Below are 25,513 nucleotides of genomic sequence, written 5' to 3'. Positions count from 1 at the left end.
AGCCTCAGTTAGATTTTTGTGCCCGAACGAGAAGGGTGCACACTAGGGGCTCTCCTGAGCTGCTTAGTGAAAAGTTTAGTTTTAGGTTTTTTATTTTCAGTGAGACCTGCTGGCAACAGGCTCACTGCATCGAGGGACTAAGGGGAGAAGAAGCGAACTCACCTGCGTGCAGAGTGGATTGGGCTTCTTAGGCTACTGGACACCATTAGCTCCAGAGGGATCGAACACAGGCCCAGCCATGGAGTCCGGTCCCAGAGCCGCGCCGCCGGCCCCCTTACAGAGCCAGAAGCAAGAAGAGGTCCGGAAAATCGGCGGCAGAAGACATCCTGTCTTCACCAAGGTAGCGCACAGCACTGCAGCTGTGCGCCATTGCTCCTCAGCACACTTCACACTTCGGTCACTGAGGGTGCAGGGCGCTAGGGGGGGGCGCCCTGAGCAGCAATAAAAACACCTTGGCTGGCGAAAATACATCACATATAGCCCCCAGGGCTATATGGATGAATTTTAACCCCTGCCAGATTACACTGAAAAACGGGAGAAAAGGCCGCAGAGAAAGGGGCGGAGCCTATCTCCTCAGCACACTGGCGCCATTTTCCCTCACAGCTCCGTTGGAGGGAAGCTCCCTGGCTCTCCCCTGCAGTCACTACACTACAGAAAGGGTTAAAAAAGAGAGGGGGGCACTAATTAGGCGCAGTATAAACAATACAGCAGCTATAAGGGGAAAAACACTTATATAAGGTTATCCCTGTATATATATAGCGCTCTGGTGTGTGCTGGCAAACTCTCCCTCTGTCTCCCCAAAGGGCTAGTGGGGTCCTGTCCTCTATCAGAGCATTCCCTGTGTGTGTGCTGTGTGTCGGTACGTTTGTGTCGACATGTATGAGGAGGAAAATGATGTGGAGGCGGAGCAAATTGCCTGTAATAGGGATGTCACCCCCTAGGGGATCGACACCTGAGTGGATGAACTGCTGGAAGGAATTACATGACAGTGTCAGCTCTTTACAAAAGACAGTGATTGACATGAGACAGCCAGCTACTCAGCTTGTGCCTGTCCAGACGTCTCATAGGCCGTCAGGGGCTCTAAAGCGCCCGTTACCTCAGATGGCAAATACAGACGCCGACACGGATACTGACTCCAGTGTCGACGCTGAAGAGACAAATATGACTTCCAGTAGGGCCACACGTTACATGATTGAGGCAATGGAAAATGTTTTACACATTTCTGATAATACGAGTACCACCAATAGGGGTATTATGTTCAGTGAGGAAAAACTACCTGTAGTTTTCCTGAATCTGAGAAATTAAATGAGGTGTGTGATGAAGCGTGGGTTTCCCCCGAAAAAAAAAAAAAAAAACTGATAATTTCTAAAAAGTTATTGGCATATATCCTTTCCCGCCAGAGGTTAGGGTGCGTTGGGAAACACCCCCTAGGGGGGATAAAGCGCTCACACGCTTGTCAAAACAAGGGCTCTACCCTCTCCTGAGATGGCCGCCCTTAAGGATCCTGCTGATAGAAAGCAGGAGGGTATCCTAAAATGTATTTACACACATACTGGTGTTATACTGCGACCAGCAATTGCCTCAGCCTGGATGTGCAGTGCTGGGTTGGCGTGGTCGGATTCCCTGACTGAAAATATTGATACCCTAGATAGGGACAGTATATTATTGCCTGTAGAGCATTTAAAAGATGCATTTCTATATATGGGTGATGCTCAGCGGGATATTTGCCGACTGGCATCAAGAGTAAGTGCGCTGTCCATTTCTGCCAGAAGAGGGTTGTGGACACGACAGTGGTCAGGTGATGTGGATTCCAAATGGCATATGGAAGTATTGCCTTATAAAGGGGAGGAGTTATTTGCGGTCGGTCTTTCAGACCTGGTGGCCACGGCAACAGCTGGGAAATCCACGTTTTTTACCCCAGGTCGCCTCTCAACATAGACGCCGTATTATCAGGCGCAGTCCTTTCGTTCCCATAAGGGCACGTGGGCAAAAGGTTCCTCATTTCTGCCCCGTGACAGAGGGAGAGGGAAACGGCTGCAGAAATCAGCCAGTTCCCAGGAACAGAAGCCCTCTCCCGCCTCTGCCAAGCCCTCAGCTTGACGCTGGGGCTTTACAAGCAGACAGGGAGGCAGTGTTGGAAGCCATTCACAAGCTGTATTCCCAGCAGGTGATAATTAAGGTACCCCTCCTGCAACAGGGAAAGGGGTATTACTCCACACTGTTGTGGTACCGAAGCCGGACGGCTCGGTGAGACCGATTTTAAATCTAAAATCTTTGAACACTTACATACAGAGGTTCAAATTCAAGAGAAGGGGACTACATGGTGTCTCTGGACATCAAGGATGCTTACCTTCATGTCCAAATTTACCCTTCTCACCAAGGGTACCTCAGGTTTGTGGTACAGAACTGTCACTATCAGTTTCAGACGCTGCCGTTTGGATGGTCCACGGCACCCCGGGTCTTTACCAAGGTAATGGCCGAAATGATGATACTCCTTCGAAGGAAGGGAGTTTTAGTTATCCCTTACTTGGACGATCTCCTGATAAGGGTAAGATCCTGGGAACAGTTGGAGGTCGGTGTAGCACTATCTCAGGTAGTGTTGCGACAGCACGATTGGATTCTCAATATTCCAAAATCGCAGCTGGTTCCGACGACTCGTCTTCTGTTCCTAGGGATGATTCTGGACACAGTTCAGAAAAAGGTGTTTCTCCCGGAGGAGAGAGCCAGGGAGTTATCCGAGCTAGTCAGGAACCTCCTAAAACCGAGCCAAGTCTCAGTGCATCAATGCACAAGGGTTCTGGGAAAAATGGTAGCTTCCTACGAAGCAAAGCCATTCGGCAGATTCCACGCAAGAACTTTCCAGTGGGACCTGCTGGACAAATGGTCCGGGTCGCATCTTAAGATGCATCAGCGGATAACCCGGTCACCAAGGACAAGGGTGTCCCTCCTGTGGTGGTTGCAGAGTGCTCATCTTCTAGAGGGCCGCAGAGTCGGCATTCAGGACTGGGTCCTGGTGACCACGGATGCCAGCCTGCGAGGCTGGGGAGCAGTCACACAGGGGAAAAAATTTCCAGGGCTTATGGTCAAGCCTGGAGACATCATTTCACATAAATATCCTGGAGCTAAGGGCCATTTACAATGCTCTCAGCTTAGCAAGACCTCTGCTTCAAGGTCTGCCGGTGTTGATCCAGTCGGACAACATCACGGCAGTCACCCATGTAAACAGACAGGGTGGCACAAGAAGCAGTCAATGGCAGAAGCTGCAAGGATTCTTCGCTGGGCGGAAAATTATGGGATAGCACTGTCAGCAGTATTCATTCCGGGAGTGGACAACTGGGAAGCAGACTTCCTCAGCAGGCACGGCCTCCATCCGGGAGAGTGGGGACTTCACCCAGAAGTCTTCCACATGATTGTAAACCATTGGGAAAAACCAAAGGTGGACATGATGGCGTCCCGCCTAAACAAAAAATTGGACAGGTATTGCGCCAGGTCAAGGGACCCTCAGGCAATAGCTGTGGACGCTCTGGTAACACCGTGGGTGTACCAGTCAGTGTATGTGTTCCCTCCTCTTCCTCTCATACCAAAAGTTCTGAGAATTATAAGACGGAGGGGAGTAAGAACTATACTCGTGGCTCCGGATTGGCCAAGAGGGACTTGGTACCCGGAACTTCAAGAGATGCTCACGGAGGACCCGTGGCCTCTACCTCTAAGAAGGGACCTGCTCCAGCAAGGACCCTGTCTATTCCGAGACTTACCGCGGCTGCGTTTAACGGCAGGGCGGTTGAACGCCGGATCCTGAAGGAAAATGGCATTCCGGATGAAGTCATCCCTACCCTGATCAAGCCAGAAAGGATGTAACCGCAAAGCATTATCACCGCATTTGGCGAAAATATGTTGCGGGGTGCGAGGCCAGTAAGGCCCCGATGGAGGAATTTTCAACTCGGTCGATTCCTGCATTTCCTGTAAACAGGAGTGTCTATGTGCCTAAAATTGGGGTCCATTAAGGTTCAAATTTCGGCCCTGTCAATTTTCTTCCAGAAAGAACTAACTTCAGTTCCTGAAGTTCAGACGTTTTGTAAAAGGGGTACTGCATATACAGCCTCCTTTTGTGCCTCCAGTGGCACCTTGGGATCTCAATGTAGTTTTGGGGTTCCTAAAGTCACATTGGTTTGAACCACTTGAGTCTGTGGAGTTCAAATATCTCACATGGAAAGTGGTCATGTTGTTGGCCCTGGCCTCGGCCAGGCGCGTGTCAGAATTGGGGGCTTTATCCTGTAAAGGCCCTTATCTGATCTTCCAGACAGGGCGGAATTGAGGACTCATCCTCAATTTCTCCCTAAGGTGTTTTCAGCGTTTCACGTGAACCAGCCTATTGTGGTACCTGCGGCTACTAGGGACTTGGAGGACTCCAAGTTGCTGGACGTAGTCAGGGCCCTGAAAATATATGTTTCCAGGACGGCTGGAGTCAGAAAATCTGACTCGCTGTTTATCCTGTATGCACCCAACAAGCTGGGTGCTCCTGCTTCTAAGCAGACTATTGCTCGTTGGATTTGTAGCACAATTCAGCTTGCACATTCTGTGGCAGGCCTGCCACAGCCAAAATCTGTAAAAGCCCATTCCACACGGAAAGGGGCTCATCTTGGGCGGCTGCCCGAGGGGTCTCGGCTTTACAACTTTGCCGAGCAGCTACTTGGTCAGGGGCAAACACGTTTGCTAAATTCTACAAATTTGATACCCTGGCTGAGGAGGACCTGGAGTTCTCTCATTCGGTGCTGCAGAGTCATCCGCACTCTCCCGCCCGTTTGGGAGCTTTGGTATAATCCCCATGGTCCTTACGGAGTTCCCAGCATCCACTAGGACGTCAGAGAAAATAAGAATTTACTTACCGATAATTCTATTTCTCATAGTCCGTAGTGGATGCTGGGCGCCCATCCCAAGTGCGGATTGTCTGCAATACTTGTACATAGTTATTGTTACAAAAATCGGGTTATTGTGGTTGTGAGCCATCTTTCCAGAGGCTCCTCTGTTATCATGCTGTTAACTGGATTCAGATCACAGGTTGTACGGTGTGATCGGTGTGGCTGGTATGAGTCTTACCCGGGATTCATAAATCCTTCCTTATTGTGTACGCTCGTCCGGGCACAGTATCCTAACTGAGGCTTGGAGGAGGGTCATAGGGGGAGGAGCCAGTGCACACCAGGTAGTCCTAAAGCTTTACTTTTGTGCCCAGTCTCCTGCGGAGCCGCTATTCCCCATGGTCCTTACGGAGTTCCCAGCATCCACTACGGACTATGAGAAATAGAATTATCGGTAAGTAAATTCTTATTTTTTTCTTATTATCCTCAGTACCTTGGGTATGAGAGGAAGAGGAGGGAACACATAAACCGACTGGTACACCCACGGTGTCACTAGAGCGTCCACAGCTATCGCCTGAGGGTCTCTCGACCTGGCGCAATATCTTTCTAGCTTTTTGTTTAGGCGGGACGCCATCATGTCCACCTGTGGCCTTTCCCAACGATTTACAATCAGTTGGAGGACTTCTGGATGAAGTCCCCACTCTCCCGGGTGGAGGTCGTGTCTGCTGAGGAAGTCTGCTACCCAGTTGTCCACTCCCGGAATGAACACTCCTGCCAGTGCTAACACGTGATTTTCCGCCCATCGGAGAATCCTTGTGGCTTCTGCCATCGCCATCCTGCTTCTTGTGCCGCCCTGTCGGTTTACATGGGCGACTGCCGTGATGTTGTCTGACTGGATCAGTACCGGCTGGTTTTGAAGCAGGTGTCTTGCCTGACTTAGGGCATTGTAAATGGCCCTCAGTTCCAGAATATTTATGTTTAGGGACGTCTCCTGACTTGACCAAAGTCCTTGGAAGTTTCTTCCCTGTGTGACTGCCCCCCAGCCTCGAAGGCTGGCATCTGTGGTCACCAGGACCTAGTCCTGTATGCCGAATCTGCGGCCCTCCTGAAGATGAGCACTCTGCAGCCACCATAGCAGAGACACCCTGGTCCTTGTAGACAGGGTTATCAACCGATGCATCTGAAGATGCGATCCGGACCATTTGTCCAACAGGTCCCACTGAAAAGTTCTTGCATGGAACCTGCCGAATGGAATTGCTTCGTAGGAAGCTACCATTTTTCCCAGGACTCTCGTGCAGTAATGCACCGAGACTTGTTTTGGTTTTAGGAGGCCTCTGACTAGAGATGACAGCTCCTTGGCTTTCTCCTCCGGGAGAAACACTTTTTTCTGGTCTGTGTCCAGAACCATCCCCAGGAACAGTAGACGCGTCGTAGGGACCAGCTGTGACTTTGGAATATTGAGAATCCAACCGTGCTGATGTAGCACCTCCTGAGATAGTGCTACCCCGACCAACAACTGCTCCCTGGACCTCGCCTTTATTAGGAGATCGTCCAAGTACGGGATAATTAAAACTCCCCTTTTCCGAAGGAGTATCATCATTTCGGCCATTACCTTGGTAAATACCCTCGGTGCCGTGGACAGACCAAACGGCAACGTCTGGAATTGGTAATGACAATCCTGTACCACAAATCTGAGGTGCTCCTGGTGAGGATGGTAAATGGGGACATGCAGGTAAGCATCCTTGATGTCCAGAGATACCATGTAATCCCCCTCGTCCAGGCTTGCAATAACCGCCCTGAGCGATTCCATCTTGAACTTGAATTTCTTTATATAAGTGTTCAAGGATTTCAAATTTAAAATGGGTCTCACCGAACCGTCCGGTTTCGGTACCACAAACATTGTGGAATAGTAACCCCGTCCTTGTTGAAGTAGGGGCACCTTGACTATCACCTGCTGAGAAAGCAGCTTGTGAATTGCCTCTAACACAGCCTCCCTGTCTGAGGGAGTTGTTGGTAAGGCAGATTGGAGGAAACGGCGGGGGGGGGGGGGGGCATCTCGAATTCCAGCTTGTACCCCTGAGATACTACTTGTAGAATCCAGGTATCCACCTGTGAGCGAGCCCACTGATTGCTGAAATTTTTGAGCCGGGCCCCCACCGTACCTGGCTCCGCCTGTGGAGCCCCACCGTCATGCGGCGGTTTTGGAGGATGCGGGGGAGGACTTTTGCTCCTGGGAACTGGGATGCTGCAGCTTTTTCCCCCTACCTCTGCCTCTGGGCAGAAAGGACGCGCCTTTAACCCGCTTGCTTTTCTGGGGCCGAAAGGACTGTACCTGATAGTACGGTGCTTTCTTTGGCTGCGAGGGAACATGGGGTAAAAATGCTGACTTCCCAGCTGTTGCTGTGGAAACTAGGTCTGAGAGACCGTCCCCAAATAACTCCTCACCCTTGTAAGGCAAAACTTCCATGTGCCTTTTAGAATCTGCATCCCCTGTCCACTGCCGAGTCCATAAGCCTCTCCTGGCAGAAATGGACAATGCACTTATTTTAGATGCCAGCCGGCAGATCTCCCTCTGTGCATCTCTCATGTATAAGACTGAGTCTTTTATATGCTCTATGGTTAGCAGAATAGTGTCCCTATCTAGGGTATCAATATTTTCCGACAGGGAATCTGACCACGCAGCTGCAGCACTGCACATCCATGCTGAAGCAATAGCTGGTCTCAGTATAATGCCTTAGTGTGTATATACAGACTTCAGTATAGCCTCCTGCTTTCTATCAGCAGGTTCCTTTAGGGCGGCCGTATCCGGAGACGGTAGTGCCACCTTCTTTGACAAGCGTGTGAGCGCTTTATCCACCCTAGGGGGTGTTTCCCAACGTGACCTATCCTCTGGCGGGAAAGGGTACGCCGTTAATAATCTTTTAGAAATAAACGGTTTCTTATCGGGGGAAGCCCACGCTTCTTCACACACCTCATTTAATTCTTCAGACGGGGGAAAAACCACTGGTAGTTTTTTCTCCCCAAACATAATACCCTTTTTTGTGGTACCAGGGTTAAGATCAGAAATGTGCAACACATTTTTCATTGCCTCAATCATGTAACGAGTGGCCCTATTGGACATTACATTAGTCTCCTCCTCGTCGACACTGGTATCAGTATCCGTGTCGACATCTGTGTCCGCCATCTGAGGTAGCGGGCTTTTTAGAGCCCCTGATGGCCTTTGAGACGCTTGGGCAGACACGAGCTGAGAAGCCGGCTGTCCCACATTTGGTATGTCATCAAACTTTTTATGCAAGGAGTTCACACTTTCACGTAATTCCTTCCACAAGTCCATCCACTCAGGTGTCGGCCCCGCAGGGGGTGACATCACATTTATCGGCACTTGCTCCGCCTCCACATAAGCCTCCTCATCAAACATGTCGACACAGCCGTACCGACACACCGCACACACACAGGGAATGCTCTGACAGAGGACAGGACCCCACAAAGCCCTTTGGGGAGACAGAGAGAGAGTATGCCAGCACACACCAGAGCGCTATAATAATACAGGGATTAACTGAATTATTTCCCCTTATAGCTGCTATATATATATATATATATATATATATATTATACTGCGCCTAAATTAAGTGCCCCCCCTCTCTTTTTTACCCTTAGTAGCTTGATACTGCAGGGTAGAGCCTGGGAGCGATCCTTCCAGCGGAGCTGTGAGGGAAAAATGGCGCCAGTGTGCTGAGGGAGATAGCCCCGCCCCTTTTTCGGCGGACTTCTCCCGCTTTTTTCAGGAATTCTGGCAGGGGTAATTTATCACATATATAGCCTCTGGGACTATATATTGTGATGATTTGCCATCCAAGGTGTTTATATTGCTGCTCAGGGCGCCCCTTCCCCCAGCGCCCTGCACCCATCAGTGACCGGAGTGTGAGGTGTACATGAGGAGCAATGGCGCACAGCTGCAGTGCTGTGCGCTACCTTGTTGAAGACCGAAGTCTTCTGCCGCTGATTTTCCGGACCACTTCTTGCTTCTGGCTCTGTAAGGGGGACGGCGGCGCGGCTCCGGGACCGAACGATCGAGGTCGGGTCCTGTGTTCGATCCCTCTGGAGCTAATGGTGTCCAGTAGCCTAAGAAGCCCAAGCTAGCTGCAAGCAGGTAGGTTCGCTTCTTCTCCCCTTAATCCCTCGTTGCAGTGAGTCTGTTGCCAGCAGATCTCACTGTAAAATAAAAAACCTAAAATATACTTTCTTTCTAGAAGCTCAGGAGAGCCCCTAGTGTGCATCCAGCTCAGCCGGGCACAAGATTCTAACTGAGGTCTGGAGGAGGGTCATAGTGGGAGGAGCCAGTGCACACCAGGTAGTCCTAAAGCTTTCTTTAGTTGTGCCCAGTCTCCTGCGGAGCCGCTATTCCCCATGGTCCTTACGGAGTCCCCAGCATCCACTAGGACGTCAGAGAAATAGAATTACCGGTGAGTAAATTCTTATTTTTGGGCACAATAGAGTATGATTAGGCTGCGGAGGCAGTAAATCACAGATCCCCCGCCATTTTACAGGTTGAGTATCCCATATCCAAATATTCAGAAATATGGAATATTCTGAAATACGGACTTTTTTTTAATAAGAGTGAGATAGTGAATCCTTTGTTTTTTGGTGGCTCAATGTACACACACTTTGTTTAATACACAAAGTTATTAAAAATATTGTATTAAATGACCCTCAGGCTGTGTGTATAAGGTGTATATGAAACATAAATGAATTGTGTGAATGTACACACACTTTGTTTAATACACAAAGTTATAAAAAATATTGTATTAAATGACCTTCAGGCTGGGTGTATAAGGTGTATATGAAACATAAATGCATTCTATGCTTAGACTTAGGTCCCATCACCATGAAATCTTATTATGGTATGCAATTATTCCAAAATACGGAAAAATCTGATATCCAAAATACCTCTGGTCCCAAGCATTTTGGATAAGGGATACTCAACCTGTATTACAATTGCACTGGGACCGAAGCCCGTCGTTGGGGGGGCGGAGCTTGATCCTCAGCACTAACCAGCGCCATTTTCTCCACAGAATCTGCATGAGAACGCTGGCTCCCCGGTCTCTCCCCTGCTGAACACTTCACAGGCTGGAAAAAGAAGGAGGGGGGCACATTGGTAACGCAGTGAGTGGGAATTTGGATAGTATATATATAAAAAAAAAAAAAAAAAAAGCGCTATCTGGTCATTTTTTTCCAGTGTTATTTAGGTGCTGGGTGTGTGCTGCCATATTCTCTCTCTGTCTCTCCTAAGGGCCTAGTTGGGGTCTTGTCCCCTTATAGGTTAATCCCTGCGTGTGTGGGGTGTCGGTACGTGCGTGTCGACATGTCTGAGGCGGAAGGCTTCTCCAAGGAGGAGGTAGAGCAAATGAGTGGTGTGTCCCCGTCGGTTGTGCCGACTCAGGAATGGATGGACATGTGGCATATGTTGAATGCAAGTGTGGCATCTTTACATAAGAGGCTTGATAAGGCTGAATCAGGGGAGGCATCAGGGGGTCAATCCTCGGATTGGACCGACTCACAGGGCCCGTCGGGGTCTCAGAAACGTCCCTTAGCACAAATTGTGGACACTACTACCGACACGGACTCTGATTCCAGTGTCGACTATGATGAAGTAAAATTGCACCCTAAGGTGACAAAAAGCATTCAGTGTATGATTGTGGCAATAAGGGATGTGTTGCATATTGTGGATGAACCCTCTGTTCCAGACACAAGGGTACACATGTTTAAGGGAAAGAAACAGATTATACATTTTCCCACATCTCATGAACTAAATAAGTTCTTTGGAAAAGCTTGGGAGACTCCGGAAAAGAGACCGCAGATCCCAAAAAGAATTTATATGGCATACCCCTTCCCTAAGCAGGACAGGGAGATTTGGGAATCACCTCCCACTGTGGACAAGGCCTTAACGCGCCTGTCCAAGAAAGTGGCGCTACCGTCTCCTGACACAGCGGCCCTCAAGGATCCTGCGGATTGCAGGCAGGAGACTACTTTAAAGTCTATTTATTCGCATACCGGAGCTGTGCTAATACCGACAATTGCGTCGGCATGGGTGTGTAGCGCAATTTCAGCATGGACAGATGATCTGACGGCTGAATTTGATACCATGGATAGAGATACTGTATTGTTAATTCTAGCCCATATTAAAGATGCAGTCTTATTTATGAGAGATGCTCATAGGGATATTGGATTGCTGGCTTCCAGAGCCAATGCCATGTCTATCTCAGCGAGACGATCCTCATGGACTCGCCAATGGACGGGTGATGCGGATTCAAAAAAGCATATGGAAGTCATACCCTATAAGGGAGACGTGTTGTTTGGGGATGGGCTGACGGACCTGGTTTACACAGCTACCGCAGGTAAATCAAATTTCTCTGACGTCCTAGTGGATGCTGGGAACTCCGTAAGGACCATGGGGAATAGCGGCTCCGCAGGAGACTGGGCACAACTAAAGAAAGCTTTAGGACTACCTGGTGTGCACTGGCTCCTCCCACTATGACCCTCCTCCAGACCTCAGTTAGAATCTTGTGCCCGGCTGAGCTGGATGCACACTAGGGGCTCTCCTGAGCTCCTAGAAAGAAAGTATATTTTAGGTTTTTTATTTTACAGTGAGATCTGCTGGCAACAGGCTCATTGCAGCGAGGGACTAAGGGGAGAAGAAGCGAACCTACCTGACTGGAGATAGCTTTGGCTTCTTAGGCTACTGGACACCATTAGCTCCAGAGGGATCGAACACAGGACCCGACCTCGATCGTTCGGTCCCGGAGCCGCGCCGCCGTCCCCCTTACAGAGCCAGAAGCAAGAAGTTGGTCCGGAAAATCGGCGGCAGAAGACTTCGGTCTTCAACAAGGTAGCGCACAGCACTGCAGCTGTGCGCCATTGCTCCTCATGCACACCTCACACTCCGGTCACTGATGGGTGCAGGGCGCTGGGGGGGGGGCGCCCTGAGCAGCAATATAAACACCTTGGCTGGCAAATAATCACAATATATAGTCCCAGAGGCTATATATGTGAAAAATACCCCTGCCAGAATTCCATAAAAAAGCGGGAGAAGTCAGCCGAAAAAGGGGCGGGGCTATCTCCCTCAGCACACTGGCGCCATTTTCTCTTCACAGTGCAGCTGGAAGACAGCTCCCCAGGCTCTCCCCTGTAGTTTTCAGGCTCAAAGGGTTAAAAAGAGAGGGGGGGCACTAAATTTAGGCGCAATATTGTGTATACAAGCAGCTATTGGGAAAAATCACTCAGTTATAGTGTTAATCCCTGTGTTATATAGTGCTCTGGTGTGTGCTGGCATACTCTCTCTCTGTCTCCCCAAAGGACTTTGTGGGGTCCTGTCCTCAGTCAGAGCATTCCCTGTGTGTGTGCGGTGTGTCGGTACGGCTGTGTCGACATGTTTGAGGAAAAAGGTTATGTGGAGGCGGAGCAGATGCCGATAAATGTGATGTCGCCCCCTGTGGGGCCGACACCAGAGTGGATGGATAGGTGGAAGGTATTAACCGACAGTGTCAACTCCTTGCATAAAAAGCTGGATGACGTAACAGCTGTGGGACAGCCGGCTTCTCAGCCCGCGCCTGCCCAGGCGTCTCAAAAGTCATCAGGGGCTCAAAAACGCCCGCTACCTCAGATGGCAGACACAGATGTCGACACGGAGTCTGACTCCAGTGTCGACGAGGTTGAGACATATACACAATCCACTAGGAACATCCGTAGCATGATTTCGGCAATAAAAAATGTGTTACGCATTTCTGACATTAACCCAAGTACCACCAAAAAAGGGTTTTATGTTTGGGGAGAAAAAGCAGCCAGTGTTTTGTTCCCCCATCCGATGAGTGAATGAAGTGTGTGAAGAAGCGTGGGTTCCCCCGATAAGAAACTGGTCATTTCTAAAAAGTTACTGATGGCGTACCCTTTCCCGCCAGAGGATAGGTCACGTTGGGAGATATCCCCTAGGGTGGATAAGGCGCTCACACGTTTGTAAAAAAAAAAAAAAAAAGGTGGCACTGCCGTCTTAGGATACGGCCACTTTGAAGGAGCCTGCTGATAAAAAGCAGGAGGTGATCCTGAAGTCTGTATATACACACTCAGGTACTATACTGAGACCTGAAATTGCCTCAGCATGGATAGTGCTGCTGCAGCGGGGTCTGTTACCCTGTCAGGACAGGGATACTATTATGCTAACCATAGAGCATATTAAAAGACGTCGTCTTATATATGAGGGATGCACAGAGGGATATTTGCCGGCTGGCATCCAGAATTAATGCAATGTCCATTCTGCCAGGAGGGTATTAGGGACCTGGCAGTGGACAGGTGATGCTGACTTTAAAAGGAACATGAAGATTCTGCCTTATAAGGGTGAGGAATTGTTTGGGAATGGTCTTTGGGACCTCGTATCCACAGCAACAGCTAGGAAGAAAAATTTTTACCTCAGGTTTCCTCACAGCCTAAGAAAACACTGTATTATCAGGTACAGTCCTTTCGGCTTAAGAAAAGCAAGCGGGTCAAAGGCGCTTCCTTTCTGCACAGAGACAAGGGAAGAGGGAAAAGCTGCACCAGACAGCCAGTTCCCAGGATCAAAAATCTTCCCCCGCTTCCTTTGAGTCCACCGCATGACGCTGGGACTCAACAGGTGGAGCCAGGTGCGGTGGGGGCGCGTCTCGGGAACTTCAGCGACCAGTGGGCTCGCTCACAGGTAGATCCCTGGGTTCTGCAAGTAGTATCACAGGGATACAAGCTGGAGTTCGAGGCGACTCCCCCTCGCCGTTACCTCAAATCAGCCTTGCCTGCTGCCCTCGGAGAGAGGGAAGGTAGTACTGGCGGCAATTCACAAGCTGTACTTCCAGCGGGTGATAATCAAGGTACCCCTCCTTCAACAAGGCCGGGGTTACTATTCCACAAGGTTTGTGGGACCGAAACCAGACGGTTCGGTGTGACTCATTCTAAAATTAAAATCCTTGAACACTTATATACGAAGGTTCAAGTTAAAAATGGAATCGCTTAGGGCGGTTATTGCAAGCCTGGACGAAGGGGATTACATGGTATCACTGGACATCAAGGATGCTTACCTGCATGTCCCCATTTACCCTCCTCACCAGGAGTACCTCAAAATTGTGGTACAGGACTGTCATTACCAATTCCAGACGTTGCCGTTGGTCTGTCCCCGGCACCGAGGATATTTACCAAGGTAATGGCCGAAATGATGATACTCCTTCGAAAAAAGGGAGTTATAATTATACCGTACTTGGACGATCTCCTTATAAAGGCGAGGTCCAGGGAGCAGTTGTTGGTCGGAGTAGCACTATCTCGGGAAGTGCTACAACAGCACGGCTGGATTCTGAATATTCCAAAGTCGCAGCTGGTTCCTATGACGCGTCTACTGTTCCTGGGTATGGTTCTGGACACAGAACAGAAAAAAGTGTTTCTCCCGGAGGAGAAGGCCAAGGAGCTGTCATCTCTAGTCAGAGACCTCCTACAACAAATACAGGTGTCGGTGCATCAATGCACGCGAGTCCTGGGAAAGATGGTAGCTTCTTACGAAGAAATTCCATTCGGCAGGTTCCATGCAAGGATCTTCCAGTGGGATCTGTTGGACAAGTGGTCCGGGTCGCATCTTCGGATGCATCGGCTGATAACCCTGTCTCCAAGGGCCAGGGTGTCGCTGTTGTGGTGGCTGCAGAGTGCTCATCTTCTAGAGGGCCGCATATTCGGCATACAGGACTGGGTCCTGGTGACCACGGATGCCAGCCTTCGAGGCTGGGGGGCAGTCACACAGGGAAGAAACTTCCAAGGAGTCGAGTCAGGAGACTTCCCTACACATAAATATTCTGGAACTAAGGGCCATTTACAATGCCCTAAGTCAGGCAAGACCCCTGCTTCAACACCAGCCGGTGCTGATCCAGTCAGCCAACATAACGGCGGTCGCTCATGTAAACCAACAGGGCGGCACAAGAAGCAGGATGGCGATGGCAGAAGCCACAAGGATTTTCCGATGGGCGGAAAATCATGTGTTAGCACTGTCAGCAGTGTTCATTCCCGGAGTGGACAACTGGGAAGCAGACTTTCTCAGCAGACACGACCTCCACCCGGGAGAGTGGGGACTTCATCCAGAAGTCTTCCAAATGATTGTACACCTTTGGGAAAGGCCACAGGTGGACATGATGGCGTCCCGCCTCAACAAAAAGCTAAAAAGATATTGCGCCAGGTCAAGGGACCCTCAGGCGATAGCTGTGGACGCTCTGGTAACACCATGGGTGTACCAGTCGATGTATGTGTTCCTTCCTCTGCCTCTCATACCCAAGGTACTGAGAATAATATGAAGGAGAGGAGTAAGAACTATACTCATTGTTCGGGATTGGCCAAGAAGAGCTTGGTTCACAGAACTTCAAGAAATGATCTCAGAGGACCCATGGCCTCTGCCGCTCAGACAGGACCTGCTGCAGCAGGGGCCCTGTCTGTTCCAAGACTTGCCGCGGCTGCGTTTGACGGCATGGCGGTTGAACACCGGATTCTAAAGGAAAAAGGCATTCCGGAGGAAGTCATTCCTACACTGATTAAGGCTAGGAAAGATGTGACCGAAAAACATTATCACCGCATATGGCGAAAATATGTTGCTTGGTGTGAGGCCAGGAAGGCCCAAATGGAGGAATTTCAACTGGGTCGATTTCTGCACTTCCTACAGTCAGGAGTGACTATGGGCCTAAAATTGGGTTCCATTAAGGTCCAGATTTCGGCTCTGTACATTTTCTTCCAAAAAGAACTGGCTTCACTGCCTGAAGTTCAGACTTTGGTTAAGGGAGTGCTGCATATTCAGCCCCCGTTTGTGCCTCCAGTGGCACCGTGGGATCTCAACGTGGTGTTGGACTCCCTGAAGTCGCATTGGTTTGAGCCACTTAAATCCGTAGAGCTAAAATACCTCACGTGGAAAGTGGTCATGCTATTGGCCTTGGCGTCGGCCAGGCGTGTATCAGAATTGGCGGCTTTGTCATGCAAAAGCCCTTATCTGATTTTTCATATGGATAGGGCGGAATTGAGGACTCATTCCCAATTCCTTCCTAAGGTGGTATCAGCTTTTCATGTGAACCAACCTATTGTGGTGCCTGCGGCTACTTGGGACTTGGAGGACTCCAAGTTACTGGACGTAGTCAGGGCCCTGAAAATGTATGTTTCCGGAACGGCTGGAGTCAGAAAAACTGACTCGCTGTTTATTCTGTATGCACCCAACAAGATGGGTGCTCCTGCTTCAAAGCAGACTATTGCTCGCTGGATTGGTAGCACAATTCAGCTTGCGCATTCTGCGGCTGGACTGCCGCATCCTAAATCTGTGAAAGCTCATTCCACGAGGAAGGTGGGCTCTTCTTGGGCGGCTGCCCGAGGGGTCTCGGCTTTACAACTTTGCCGAGCTGCTACTTGGTCAGGGTCAAACACGTTTGCAAAATTCTACAAATTTGATACCCTGGCTGAGGAGAACCTTGAGTTCTCTCATTCGGTGCTGCAGAGTCATCCGCACTCTCCCGCCCGTTTGGAAGCTTTGGTATAATTAATCCCCATGGTCCTTACGGAGTTCCCAGCATCCACTAGGACGTCAGAGAAAATAAGATTTTACTCACCGGTAATTCTATTTCTCGTAGTCCGTAGTGGATGCTGGGCGCCCATCCCAAGTGCGGATTGTCTGCAATACTTGTATATAGTTATTGCCTAACTAAAGGGTTATTGTTATCTATGCTGAGTCTATGCCTAGGATTTTAGATATTATTGTTGGGTTCGGGCGATACTCTGGGCTCCTGATTAATTGGGAGAAATCCTTTATTATCCCACTTCGGGGGGAGGTTCCTGCTTCCCCACTGGTGGCTCTCCCGCTGCGGTGGGTGGACTCATTCAAATACTTGGGCATCTGGGTGTCTAATGATCCTCAAAAGTTCTCCTCCCTAAATATTACTCCACAAATAACATATCTCCGTAGTCGGGTGAAGGCATGGGGAAAACTACCCTTAACGGTCACGGGGAGGGTTAATATGGTAAAAATGGTCTTCCAGCCCAAACTTCTGTATGTTCTCCAACACTCTCCCGTTTATATTCCGCAGAAGATTTTTAAACAAATAAATGGGTTGCTTTCCTCCCTGGTGTGGGCTAGTAAGCGGGCACGTTTGCGACTGGATACTCTGACCAGGTCACGGGACATGGGGGGGTTTGGCTCTCCCCAACTTCCGCTTTTATTATTATGCGGCGCAGCTGGCGCATGTCTGGGAGTGGGTTACCGACCTTGATGCCCTGGCTTTGCATTCGCTGATGTTGCACCATGACTACCCTGGGGGCTCCCCATTGCAGCTGCTCCTGTGTGGTAGCGTCAAAATGTCCACATTGCCACTGATTAAACAATCCATCCTAATATGGAAACTGGTGCACTCTGTGATGCGAGGCCACGGTATTGATCCTGATACCCCACTGGATAACGCTTACGGGCTACCGGAACTGTGTCAACTTCAGGTTAGGGAGGTGTGGGGTAACTGGGGAATACACTCCTTAGGACATTTATATAGTGACGGGACCCTTACCTCATTCCAACAACTTCAACAGGCACATAATGTCCCCTCGGGGTTCTTTTTTCGATTCCTTCAGTTGAGACACGCTTTGGCTACCCAATTTCCAGGTGGCCCTCCGATCCTTGTTGATTCCCCTGTCAAATTAATGTTGCAGACGCTAGACTCTGAACACTTGGTCTCTAAGATATATGGTCGTGTTCTGCAGCTACATCATGCGGATCCTCTAACTACTCTTCGGGGTAGGTGGGAGTCGGATGTGGGTAATTTATCGGACGATGCATGGAGTACCGCCATGGGAGCCCATCGGATCTCCACTTCTTCTGTCAGGTACCAGCAAATACAACTATATATTCTGCATAGAGTATATATGACCCCGGTGAGGTTAGCACATATTGGGGGGTCTCATGGCTCCCAGTGCCCTAAGTGTGGAGCCGCGGGTGCTGACTTCTGGCATCTACTTTGGGTGTGCCCTGGCGTGTCTCGATTCTGGATGGCTGTTATACGCACTATAAGTGATACGGGGGTTCCCTCCTCCATATGTACACCTGCTCTGTGTACCCTGTTGATTGTGGACGAGGAGGCTTTAGATCCACCTAGCAGACGATATGTTATCAACCTATGCGCTTTAGCTAGGGTCTGTATAGCCCGGCTGTGGCTGGCGGGTGAGGCCCCGACATTTAAGGCTTGGATAGCCCTGGTCAACGAAACTGTCACTCACGAAAAATTTGTGTTCCTAGCGAGGAAGGCGGAGAGGAAATTGTATACAATTTGGGGCAGGTGGATGGAGTCTAAATATTTCAAGGATAAATAAAGTCTAGCCTTGTACTTCTCTTCTTACTTTGACCTGGTATATTTTGGGGGCAGATGCCCCGCGGCCGGCCTTGCTGAGGTATATTGAGGTGTAATGTGTTTGTTCTACTGTGCTTCTGTCTGTTTTAGAAGTGTTATGTTTGGGATGTGATACTCTCAGACGCAGACCATCTGAGAATGCGTGATTTATGTGATATTATCTACATTTGATGTACCATGTGCCTTATATATGTACAGCTGTTTATGTGCATATTGTGTGTGTATGTAGTATTATATTTGTTTTTGTGTGAATTGTTAATGAAAACTTGAAAATTCAAATAAAAAGTATTGAATTAAAAAAAAAAGGGTTATTGTTATGAGCCATCTGTTGAGAGGCTCAGTTATATTTCATACTGTTAACTGGGTATAGTATCACGAGTTATACGGTGTGATTGGTGTGGCTGGTATAAGACTTACCCGGGATTCAAAATCCTTCCTTATTGTGTCAGCTCTTCCGGGCACAGTATCCTAACTGAGGTCTGGAGGTGGGTCATAGTGGGAGGAGCCAGTGCACACCAGGTAGTCCTAAAGCTTTCTTTAGTTGTGCACAGTCTCCTGCGGAGCCGCTATTCCCCATGGTCCTTACGGAGTTCCCAGCATCCACTACGGACTACGAGAAATAGATTTACCGGTGAGTAAAATCTTATTTTTTTACCATTTATTCCCCAACAGCAAAGGAAAATACCACCGTATCAGATGCAGTCCTTTCGGTCGCAAAAGTCCAGAAGAGGTCGGGGGTCCTCCTTCCTTGCAGAGGTAAGGCTAGAGGGAAAAGAGAACCCGCTTCGGCCGGTGCCCAGGAACAAAAGTCCTCCCCGGCTACTACAAAACCCTCAGCAAGACGCTGGGGATCCCCTGCAGGAGTCCGCACTGGTGGGGGCACGTCTTCGACTTTTCAGCCAGGCCTGGGTCAGCTCAGACCTGAATCCTTGGGTGTTGGAAATAGTTTCCCAGGGTTACAAACTGGAATTCGAAGAGGTGCCCCCGCGCCAATTTTTCAAGTCGGCATTACGAGCTTCTACACCAGAACGGAATGTAGTGTTAGCTGCAATTCAAACGCTGTGTCTGCAGCAAGTAATTATCAGGGTTCCCTTGAACCAGCAGGGAAGAGGCTACTACTCAACCCTTTTTGTGGTCCCGAAACCGGACGGTTCGTAAGACCTATTTTGAATCTAAAATCCCTTAACCTGTACATGAAAAGATTCAAATTCAAAATGGAATCACTCAGAGCGATAATAGCCAACATGGAGGAGGGGGAGTTTATGGTGTCTCTGGACATAAAGGATGCGTACCTTCATGTCCCCATATATCCCTCCCATCAGGAGTACTTGAGATTCGATGTACACGATTGTCATTACCAATTTCAGACGTTGCCGTTTGGGCTTTCCACGGCCCCAAGGATTTTCACCAAGATAATGGCGGAAATGATGGTGGTTCTGCGCAAGCATGGAGTCACATTTATCCCATACTTGGACGATCTCCTGATAAAGGCGAGATCAAGAGAGAAATTGCTGATCAGTGTAACGCTCTCTCTGAGAGTGCTCCAGCAACACGGTTGGATTCTGAATCTACCGAAGTCACAGTTGATTCCGACAACTCGACTAACGTTCCTAGGTATGATACTGGATACGGAACAAAAGAAGGTTTTTCTCCCATTGGAAAAAGCCCAGGACATCCAGAACATGGTCAGAGACCTGCTAAAACCGAAAAGGGTGTCAGTTCATCAATGCACTCGAGTTCTGTGAAAAATTGTGGCGGCCTACGAGGCCATCCCCTTCGGCAGGTTCCATGCGAGGACGTTTCAATGGGACCTTCTGGACAAATGGTCCGGGTCGCATCTGCACTTACATCGGAAAATAACTCTGTCCGCAGGGGCCAGGGTGTCTCTCCTATGGGGGCTGCAAAGTGCTCACCTGCTGGAGGGTCGCAGGTTTGGAATTCAGGACTGGATCCTGGTAACCACGGACGCGAGCCTCCGAGGATGGGGAGCAGTCACCCAAGGAAGAAATTTTCAGGGACTGTGGTCAGACCAGGAGTCCTGTCTACACATCTATGTGTTGGAACTCAGGGCCATATACAACGGTCTTCGACAAGGGGAGAGTCTTCTTCGAAACCTACCAGTTCTGATTCAATCAGACAATGTCACAGCAGTGGCTCATGTGAACCGCCAAGGAGGGACAAGAAGCAGAGTCACGATGGCGGAAGCCACAAGGATTCTTCGCTGGGCGAAAAATCACGTAAGCGCTCTGTCGGCTGTCTTCATTCCGGAAGTGGACAACTGGGAAGCAGACTTCCTCAGCAGACACGATCTCCATCCAGGAGAGTGGGGACTTCATCAAGAAGTCTTTGCAGACATAACACGTCTTTGGGGAATTCCTCAAATAGACATGATGGCATCACGCCTCAACAAAAAGCTTCGGAGGTATTGTGCCAGGTCTCGGGACCCTCAGGCAGTAGACGCCCTGGTAACGCCGTGGGTGTTCCACTCGGTCTACGTGTTTCCTCCTCTTCCTCTCATCACAAAAGTGTTGAGGATCATAAGGCGAAGAAGAGTACAGACGATACTCGTTGTTCCAGACTGGCCTCGAAGGGCCTGGTACTCAGATCTTCAAGAGATGCTCACAGGAGATCCCTGGCCTCTCCCTCTGAGGGAGGACCTGTTGCAACAGGGGCCCTGTATATTCCAAGAAGGGGATTCCGGAGGAGGTCATCCCTACTTTAATAAAGGCTAGGAAGGAGGTGACTATATACCTCTATTTCCTCACTATATACCTCTATATCCTCCCTGTATACCTCTATATCCTCACTATATACCTCTATATCCTTCCTGTATACTTCTATATCCTCACTATATACCTCTATATCCACACTATATACCTCTATATCCTCCCTGTAAACCTCTATATCCTCACTATATACCTCTATATCCTCCCTATATACCTCTATATCCTCCCTGTATACCTCTATATCCTCCCTGTATACCTCTATATCCTCCCTGTATACCTCTATATCCTCCCTGTATACTTCTATATCCTCCCTGTATACCTCTATATCCTCCCTGTATACCTCTATATCTTCACTATATACCTCTATATCCTCCCTATATACCTTTATACTCTCCCTATATACCTATATATCCTCCCTATATACCTATATCCTACCTATTTATCCTCCCTATCTACCTATATCCTACCTATATACCTGTATCCTCCAATATACCTTTATACACTCCCTATATATCTTCCCTATATCCTACCTATATATCTTCCCTATATACCTTTATATTCTCCCTATATATCCTCCCTATATACCTGTATCCTACCTATATATCCTCCCTATATACCTATATTTTCCCTATATACCTCTATATCCAACCTATATATCCTCCCTATATACCTGTATCCTCCGTATATACCCATATATCCTCCCTATATACCTATATATCCAACCTATATACCTGTATCCTCCCTATATACGTATATATACACTCCCTATATACCCATATATCCTCCCTATATACCTATATGTCCTCCCTATAGCCTACCTATATACCTGTATCCTCCAATATACCTATATACACTCCCTATATACCTACATATCTTCCCTATATCCTACCTATATTTCTGCTGCGGGGTACACTGGGCTCCACAAGGAATAACATGGGGTGTAGAGTAGGATCTTGATCCGAGGCACCAACAGGGTCAAAGCTTCGATTGTTCCCAAGATGCACAGCGCCGCCTCCTCTATAACCCCGCCTCCGTGCACAGGAGCTCAGTTTGCCTGCTTACTGCATGGCACCAACTTACAATCAATTTAAGCTTCATTTCAGAAAAAAGAAGAAATATGAAGACTTCAAGGGCTGCAGCTTTACTGATTGTCAGACAGACATCCTCTGCTGCAGCTCCATCGCTCCCCCAGCTGCACTGTATACTCCCGCGCCCTGGTTGCCGGGTAACTAGAGCGGAGGCTCCGGTGTTCTTCTGTTAGTCACACACACCCGCCGCTGACCTCCGGGATCGTATGGCCGCAGGTACAAGGGGAGGTAAGGGGTCTCTTTGACCCGCTGTTAACTGCGATCCGGCGCAGCTGTAGGAGGTGGGCCACGCACGCTGGCGTGGACACTGTAAAGGGCAGCCGCTCCACTAGTCACTGGGACACAGGTGAGGGTTTTTCTACTATAGAAAACCGTTTTTGACAGCTCGCAGTGCCCGGTGGGGAAGCCAGCAGGGGGATAAGGCCTAACCTGTAACCACTCCCCCAGCCCTGGAGCTACATATCTCTCCCTCACTCCCTGTCAGCTGCCATCACACGGAGCTGCGCTGTTCCTGGGATTGCTGGGGAAATCCTCCTCTGTAAAGCCGCCTGATCGCCAGCGCTGTGCATTTTACAGGAAACGTAAGTATTCTACCTGTCACTGGGACTGTGTTAGTTAGGAAAGAGTGCATACAGTCAGGGTTGTGTGGTACAAACACCCTGTGATATACATCCAGTATCTACTGTGCTTTGTTATATCTACTGTTTACATATATAGCTATACTGAGTATTACTTTGTATTGCTAGTCCAGTGCAGTTTTATGGTGGTATAATTTCTGCATGGTACGCTTGTGACTATATATGTGTGTGTGCATGTAGCTGCTGCGTGGCTGCCATATTGGGTATTTCTCTCAGCGTGCTGCTCCTATATTCTGTAACCAGAGGGGCTAAGTGTGTCAGGTTTTCTGAATAATATAGGTATTTCACAAGATATACTTGTTGTGTATTTTTCTTTGTGATTTATAGTCCCCATATATCTCTTGGATTCCCGGTTTGTGCTGATAAAGCCACACTACACGGGGAGTTGCTAGATATATCGCTGCTAAGAATTGTACCAGGTTGCCTGATATTGTGCTTATATTATGTCAGCTACACGAGGCAACGGAGCTGGGGCTTCTCCCACATTGCATGGTGGTGATGCTGCAGACATTTTGGAGGAAAATTTGGCGTCAGAGAGTTCAGGTTCAGGGGGTCCTTACCCCCCAGTAGATCTGTGGCACCGGGGGCAACTAATGACCCACTTTGGGCTACCTTTTACACGCTTGTAACTAAACTTACGCCCCCTGTGGGACCACCTGTGCCACTGCAGCAGTTTATGGTCCCTGCAGTTAATCCGCCATGGGCAGATCAAATCTCAACTCAGTTACAGCTCTTGAACCGGTTACTGACTAAATCTAAATCTCACTCTCGCCCGCCTAAGACTAAGCCGTCTTCTAAATGGGCCATTACCTCCTCACAATCCACTGCTCTCCCGGACACATCCTCTGAGGAGGATGGTGCATATGCCGTCCCCACAGACACTGACTCAGATGCTTCTGATGGGGAAGGGAAGTCATTGGTGGATGTCCCAGATTTGATTGAGGCTATCAGGCTCATTCTTCAGGTCTCTGATGAACCTGAGCCTGCCGCTGTCTCTAAAAATCCGGACAGATTTAAATGTAAGAAGGTGGTTAAGCAAGTTTCATCTCATTCTCAACACCTGACTGACATACGTCAGGAATCCTGGGAAAACCCGGGAACGAAATTCACACCGCATAAGAGACTGTTGGCTCGCTATCCTCTCTCTGTGGAGCTATGTAAAAATTGGGAAACTCCTCCGCCTGTAGATTCTCATGTGGCACACATGATAGTTTGCTCAGCTCTGCCAGTAACTACCGTCACCTCTCTGAAGGAACCGATGGATAGATGTGTGGAGGGTTGTTTGAAAGCGATTTACACGCTAACGGGGGCTGTGCATAGGCCAACAATTGCAGCAACTTGGGCTGCTAAAGCTGTTGAGGCGTGGACTCAGGAGCTAGAGGTGGAAACGCTTCTGAATGAACTTAATACATTAATTTTTTATGATATTTTTAATATCTATAAAATCAATCATAAAAGAACACAAAAAGACTCTATGAGGAAGCTTCAATTAGAAGCGAAACGCGTCAGAGAAAGTGCCCTATTTGTGACCCAGTCGACACTATCTGTTGGTCCCTACTGATGTGCAGCGCTGCCTGAGGCTGACAGGCGGGAGACGGGAAGACGCTATATGCGGCGGCTTGAAGACTGGAGCATATTCAGCTGTCAAGCGCCTGCGGTGCGCTGAGCTCCAGGAGCCGGACTGTTCTTTCCCTCAAAACCTGAAAGGTGTGTGCACTGGAGCCAGTTCTAGTGGGAGACAGAGGATGCCACTTGCGGTAATTGGAGAACGGTAGCTTTATTCAACAGGTGCTTGCGGTGCACTGAGCCCCGGGTGTTTTATCATTTCCTCCATGATATCAGGACATTTCTCCCATAAGTGAAGAATCATCCGTTCTTGTAAGCATATGGATAATTCTATTAACTGGTAAAAAAAGCTCTATCCATACCACACTATATGATACCCAATTTAAGAGATATTTATAAGCACATTTAATGGGACTGTCCTATTTAGGAACAAAATAAGGACATCATCATTTCTACGAGTATTGATTAGTCCACTGTGGTCAATTAGGATATATGATCCACCTCTTATGCTTAATTAATGTTAATATTATTAGTAATATTTTACTTTGATTGGGATTTTATATATGCGCATATTAATTTTGTGATGTTTTTTTTGTGTTCTTTTATGATTAATTTTATAGATATTAAAAATATCATAAAAATTAATGTATTGAGTTCCTTCATGTCCTGTTGCCTCAAATTAAGTATATTAGCGCGAGGGGTTATTTAGTTTGTTTAAGTGTACATCTGGTTTAAATCAGGTGGGATTGTGTTGGCTATATCCACAAGCCAATTTACCTTTGCTGCTCTTTAGATTATATAGGTTTCAACAAGAAAAAATATATATTATAATAAATTTACAATCAAATTGTTTGTATGTTTATGCGAGGTAGATGTGTATGTAGACACCTATCAGTGTTTCCAACGCTTCTGAGCATGCTCGACAATGTCTCTCATATATTGCCACGCTTCTCTGTACCTTAAGGAGGCGGCCTCCTGATGCCGGGATGCGTGCGGCCTAGGCTGCTACTACGTCCGTCTTGGCCAGACGTATCCTTTGGTTGAGATCCTGGTCAGTGGATATGGATTCCAAGAAAACCCTGGAGGGGCTTCTTTTCAAGAGAGACATTCTCTTTGGAGAAGACCTCAATAAGATTGTGGCTGATCTTGCTACTGCTAAAACAGCTTGCTTGCCTACCTAGTACTGCTCCTTCCGCACAGAAGGCTAAAAGTACTTTC

General features: G+C 48.5%; 1 protein-coding gene across 6 annotated transcripts in view; it reads left to right on the top strand.

Moving 5' to 3' along the window:
- M1AP (meiosis 1 associated protein) overlaps nt 1-25,513 on the top strand; it is a 186,431-nt gene that overhangs the window by 32,102 nt on the left and 128,816 nt on the right. For 3 of the 6 annotated variants that reach the window (XR_010179217.1, XM_063925955.1, XM_063925946.1), the window contains exon 2: nt 9,929-10,011. The exons of 1 other annotated variant lie outside the window; for it this stretch is intronic. Coding sequence is in view for 2 of the 5 variants with exons in the window: in XM_063925955.1 (XP_063782025.1) it covers nt 9,929-10,011 (83 nt within the window). In the remaining 3 variants the exon portion in view is untranslated. Of the gene's footprint in view, nt 1-9,928; nt 10,020-18,954; nt 19,034-25,513 lie in introns of those variants that run through there. 2 more of the 6 variants (XM_063925965.1, XM_063925984.1) reach the window with 2 other exon arrangements.

The sequence above is a fragment of the Pseudophryne corroboree genome, chromosome 1 (genome assembly GCF_028390025.1).
Source record: "Pseudophryne corroboree isolate aPseCor3 chromosome 1, aPseCor3.hap2, whole genome shotgun sequence".
Lineage (NCBI taxonomy): Eukaryota > Metazoa > Chordata > Amphibia > Anura > Myobatrachidae > Pseudophryne > Pseudophryne corroboree.
The sequence above is the reverse complement of the archived record's forward strand: the minus strand, read 5'-3'. Positions and strand labels throughout refer to the sequence as shown.